General features: G+C 47.3%; 1 protein-coding gene across 1 annotated transcript in view; it reads right to left on the reverse strand.

Moving 5' to 3' along the window:
• POU2F3 (POU class 2 homeobox 3) overlaps positions 1-6000 on the reverse strand; it is a 53105-nt gene extending 47105 nt beyond the window's left edge. The window contains exon 1 of the mRNA XM_048827150.2: positions 5937-6000. Within this exon, the coding sequence (XP_048683107.2) occupies positions 5937-5997 (61 nt within the window). The 5' untranslated portion in view covers positions 5998-6000. The remainder of the gene's footprint in view (positions 1-5936) is intronic.

The following is a 6000-nucleotide window of genomic DNA, read 5'->3' on the forward strand; positions in this document are numbered from 1 at the left end:
CCCCCCTCCTATGCCGCTCCCCACACCCCAACTGCCTCTGAGCTGGGCATATGGAAATTTCTCCTGCCTTAGACACAGCTGCGCAATGCAAATCAGCAGCCGTATGCAAATCCCGAGCAGACACCAGCACCATAGCAACCAGCTGTTTCATGGCTGGCTGTGGCTGCCTTTCTCTATCTGGGCCCCGCCCTGGGGCTGATCCCCCGGCTGTGCAGGGTGGGAGAGGCAGGAGAACTCATTGGGGTGCTGAGGGGAGTTGCACGGGATGGTGGGATGTGAGCCCCTTTGCACTACATGGTGGACTGAGAACCCACCAACTCACTTCATGAGTCGTCGTACTGCCACGGCGGAGTAGCAGTATGAGAGGACTTGTTCCCTTGGCCTGCATTTGAACCACTGACCTAGAGGTGAAAGACTCCCTACCCCATTGAGTCTTGAGCCAATTAGCTTTAAATTGACCCTTATTATGAACAGCAGCACCTTTGGCCCCCAACAGCGATTAGTGGCCCATTACTCTAGGTGCCACACAGGTATTCAGGGGACGTCTGCACTGCGTCTGTATAGATGTACTTTCTCTACCTTTGATTGAGCCAGCAAGGTAAAAATAGCAGCGTAGCCATGGCTGGCAAGACAGCTGCCTGAGTATGTACCCAGGACCAGGGGACAGGATTGTACGTGGGCAGCTAGCAGGGGATACACTGCTATTTTTAGCACACTAGCTTGATCAAAGCTAGCCTTTGTATGTCTTCCTGAGCAGGAAATTCCACCTCCAATGGCAAAATAGGCGTTGCCACAGGGAGACACAATCCCTGCCCCAGAGAGTTTACAATCTAACTAGACAAAAGGAGGGAAAACAGTTTATTGTCCCATTTTACAGATGGGAAAACTGAGGCACTGAGATTATGTGCCTTTCCCAAGGGAATTTGTGGCAGAGCTGGGGATTGAACCTAGCTCCCCTGCCCTCTTTGCAAGACCCTAAGCACCCAGCAAAATGGATAGAGATTAATGCACTTAGGACTTCCAAAAGCAGTTGAGTGTGGACAGTAGAGAAGGGGAGAGCTTTTGGCTTGTGAAGTTTTGCCTGGTGCAGTGACTTTGGTGGCAGAGATTGCCTCCCATCTCAGGAACTGCCTCCAGTCTCTCAAGTCTCCTGCCAGTAAAGCTTGGGTGATAGCCACCCTGGCCAACAGCCTGAAGACCACCTGAGCTGAAGCTCCCTAGCTGGGGCTGTGACAACTCACATCTTCTGCAGATGGGCACAGAGGAGGACCTGGGCAGTGGGAGGATGTTGGTATGAGGCCAGGATAGGATTCAAGAGGGAGAAGATTGGTTCCCAAATCCAGGGAAACAGGCTCCTCAGGGATTATCAGAGGTATCGGGCACTTGCAATTGATTTGCCTTTGATGGGAGCTTGGCCAGATCTTTGCTTGGCCCCCCCCCCCCCCCGGGAACCCAGCATCAGCACAGCGGCACAGAGCCATCCTGTGAGCCATGGGCTGTCCAGGAGGGCCCTGCGGGGTGCACCCGACTGGCAGCACAAACAGACAAAGCTGGGCTGCAGAGAGCTGTGTCTTCCTTGTTCTAGGATGCCCACGCGCTGTGCTCGCCCTGGTCTCCTGCGCGGCTGTGCAGCTCCCCACTTGCCAGGTGGAGCGGGGTGGGGATGGAAGATGTTCCCAGTGCCTGCAGCCATTCAGCTGCTGACAGCTGTGTTTGAAGTGTTTCCCTGATGCACTTTTGTTTAAACCTTGGCTTCCCCCACCCCACAATCCCGACTGAGCTCCAGTGAAATCAAAGGTTTCAGAGTAGCAGCCGAGTTAGTCTGTATTCGCAAAAAGAAAAGGAGGACTTGTGGCACCTTAGAGACTAACCAATTTATTTGAGCATAAGCTTTCGTGAGCTACAGCTCACTTCATCGGATGCATCGGATGCTGTAGCTCACAAAAGCTCATGCTCAAATAAATTGGTTAGTCTCTAAGGTGCCACAAGTACTCCTTTTCTTTTAGTGAAATCAAAGCAGCAGCTCTGCTTGGTGCGACCTGCGGTTCTGATCAGAGCAGAGAGTGCACAGCAAAGGCCTGACACGAACAAATGGAGGAGAAGCTCATCTAGTCATTTCATTACACCATATACTGGTGGTTTAGACAACCACAGGACGGCGCAGCCCTCTGCTTGCTGGCTTGGAGAGCAGGGGCGACGCTGATTGGTGCTGACCCCCCTCCACTCCCTCTGAAGTCAACCCAATATTTGCTGGCATGGCCTGTGTCAATTTCCCCTGTAGGACCTGGGCTCAGAGATGCACCAAGGGACAGGCAGGTAAAGGAGGCGACGAGAGAGAAAGACGCTCCACTCCCTCAGAAGCTCCACTCCCTCAGGCTGCCTTCTTTCTCCCAGAGAAAACACACACTATCTCTCAGCCCAGACCAACAGATCCAGCACACCAGAGGGGTCTGTCCCTACCCCCATATTTTCATTTGCAGCTATCTATCCCCCCCACTCATTTCAGGATGATGATGATTTAGCATTTCGGCAGCCCCACAGTGCAGAGCAGTGCCTTACAGAAAAAGACAAGGGAAGTCCCCAGCCCAGCTGCACACACTTACTCCATTAGAGGCCCCAAAGGAGAACGGGGCTCCATTGTACTAGGTGCCGTACAAACACGCAGAAAGAGGCAGTCCCAGGCCCGGTGAGTTGACCATGTAGCACAGCCCTCGTTAGCATAGGGTGCTCCATAGGAGTCAGAGGGATTCCTCCTGGAAGTAAGCATTGGAGGATGGTCCTAGGCGCTAGCCTAGGTCTTGGGAGACCCAGGCATAACTCTTGGCTCCATCACAGACTTCTTGAGTGACTCAGGTAAGTACACTTACACTGCAGCTAGAGGTATAATTTACAGCTCAAGGAGACATGCGTGTACTACCTTTCGTTGAGCTCGTGCACTGAGGGTAGGTCTACACTGCAATTAAAAACCCACTGCTGTCAGATGCTGAGCACACTCACCTCCTATTAGCACTAAGGGGAGCTGAAGACGCACCCGAGTGGCTGGGGGTAACACTGAGCTGGTTGAAATTTTGTAAGACTTTTTTGTTGTTGTTGGGGCGGAGGAGGCAGGAAAGGCCTTTTTTTAAAACAATAATTTCTCATCCCAAACTGTCGACATTGTCAGAATGGTTCCTCTTGCGTCAAAAATGTCATGCCTTTTTACAAAATAAAAACGCAAAGGGTTTTTATAGCTAAATAGTTAGCACCAGTTTTTGGAGGGGTTTTTGGTAAAGGAAACATTTCACTAACTTGTTTTTTGGGGGCGGGGAATAGAAAATATGGAGGAAATTTTGAAAAAGAAAATCGAAAAATGGGTCCATTTGGAACACTTTGAAATGAAAACAAATTCCTCAGTTAATACTTTTTTTCCCCCCCTCTGCGAAAATAGGTCATCATATTTCAGCCAATTCTGGTAACACAGGGAAAAGTCATGAGTTATGATTTTGTTGACAATTCCCATCAGAGCCTTTAGCTGTGTTTTTTAGAACTAGAGCCAGATCGATCGAGGTATTTGGGTGCTTGAAGAGGCAGATACGTGCCTAACCTGCTTTGGCACTTTAGAAAATCCCAGATGCCGAACTCCCATTAAAAGTCAATGAAAATAAATGCAATTCCCAGTAGGTACCTTTCTGCATCTCTAGGTGTTTGTAAATCTGGCCCTAGTAATTTTCCATTCTTTATAGTTACAATATTTGTAGCTTGGTAACTCTTCCTGTGAGGAGGCAAGATTCCTGGGGGGCTGTTTGGTTTGTTCCAACTTACTAGATCCTTTAAAAATGGAAGAAAACCAGCCCTCAATTAACAAGCCTTTCAAGGAGGATTTCTCCATTTGGAGCTCATAAGCAAAATAGGTTACTATTATGAATTGCAATAGTCTTCCCCTGGCAGCGTGAATCAGTGAAAATAAAATGAACTTTTTTGAGGAAGTTCAGTAAACTGTCTGGTTATTTATTAATTCACAGAATAAGAGCTAAAAACAGGTTTTAAAAAATAAAATATAGGGCCAGATCCCTACAATTGGCTTAGATCCATTGGCATCAGCGGAGAGATCGGACACACAAAACTCAGCCGGAAAGCCCGATCCTGCGCTGAGCACCCTCACATTCCATTGTGGTCTTGGGGGGAAAGGGGAGCCAAGAGCTCTTAGCAATTCACAGGATCCAGGCTTGGTGGTTTGTTGTAGCTGGGCAAAGGTCCTGGGGGCAACACTGAGAAGCTAGAATTTCACTGCAGTATCTGCTCCCATGTTGTCACAGTCTCCCCCTAGTCTGTTCACTTCTGAAGATCCTGAACATATCAGGCAGCTACAGAGGTTGCATTAAGAGAGTCCCTGAAAAATTACCAACCAATTCATTCTTCTGATGGAACAGAGGCATTTCTTCCACCACTGAATGGAAGATCTTTACAGATTTGTATTTCTCTGCATGGCTTCAAGGCCCTCAAAGCAGTATTCATTCATCTCCGATTATTCATTCATGTTTTTAAATAAAGGTGCTTTACCTGCGCACTTTCACTTCCAACTCATCACTACAAGGAGGATCTATTTTCAGGTTTAAAAGACACCTAGTTACTAAGCTAATTTAAAATGAACGTATTTTATCGAGTAAGCCCAATTCTGATCTCAGCTATACAAGTTTTATATCAACGGCACTCCACTGACTTCAGCAGAAATTACTCTGCAATTAACCAAGTGCAACAGATCAAAATCAAGCCCAATCACTATGTAAAGAACTGATACTAGAAAGAGAGCTTGACTCATGTAATGAGCTAAAGATCCCCGGGCTTGAAACAATTAAAAAGAGATTGTTGCTATCTTCCAGGAAATATAGGGCCAGAATTTCACAAGAGTTCAACATCCGTGTAGGCACCATAACAACAGGCCAGACTGGTGGCACATTGGGTTCAGGGCTGTTTTGAATATCTGGCCCACATTGTGAGCACAGAACACTTAAAAATCTAGCCCTGAGTTCTTCTGAAAATCTGGGGTGAAATCCTGAAATGGGACTTTTGACATTGACTTCAGTGGAGTGAAGATTCTAACCCAGCCCGTCTATACAGAAATTTGCACTAACTAAAGGAGGCGTTCCTGGCTAACCCAACAGAATTTTTCCACTTCTAAATTCTAATATCTGAATAAAGGGCTAGTTCACGTCCTATTAAAATGCGTTTAGGATTATTTTCTTGTTCGCATTTAAAACTCTGTTTTGGTTGTAATGCAGACAGGGATTCTTTACTGACTTCAGCTGCAAAAGAGCCCTGCACATTGGATAGGTAATGTTGTACCAAGATCTTTGGAGTATCTGGCTACATCACAACGGATGCTGCTGGGTTCTGAGAACGTTTTGAAATTTTGGTAAACATTTTGTGGAAGCGAAGCCTTTTTGAAAACCTGGCCCAAGTTGTGAGTGCCAGCCACTTTTAACTCTGACCCGGAGCTCTTTGGAATCTTTGTCCCTAAGTCAAAGCACTGAAGTAAAATGACTGCCAGATTAATCCCTGTTGTAACTTTACTGATTCCAGTGACATATACACCAAGGAGGAATGTGACCCTGGGAGTTTTGTCTGAGTAAAGACTCCTGAACAGGCCCTGAAATGCAATAAAGAGCTATCTGTGCAAGGTTGGGTACTTCAAGACTATATTAACATTATTAAACCTTTGACCGCCCGTCTCTTTTGGTGCTTAATCACGTTGAACATTACTGAGCTTTGAACTGGTTAACAGCTATTAAGAAAAGATCTTTCATTCCCATCTGGGTGTGAGCTCAGCTTTACCCCAGTGTGGATTCTTGACCAACACACAAGCTGGTTTGAGGAGTCGGACGCAAAGCACAGAATGCAACGTCCAACAATGCACGCCTCCCCCTTCGAGCACCCCACGTCCTGGGATAGTCTCTTACCTGGTTCCACTTGGTCGTGTTCATTCTGCGCTTCTGTGGAGTCTGCCACATTGCCACTCATCCT

This window comes from Caretta caretta, chromosome 22, assembly GCF_965140235.1.
Source record: "Caretta caretta isolate rCarCar2 chromosome 22, rCarCar1.hap1, whole genome shotgun sequence".
NCBI lineage: Eukaryota > Metazoa > Chordata > Testudines > Cheloniidae > Caretta > Caretta caretta.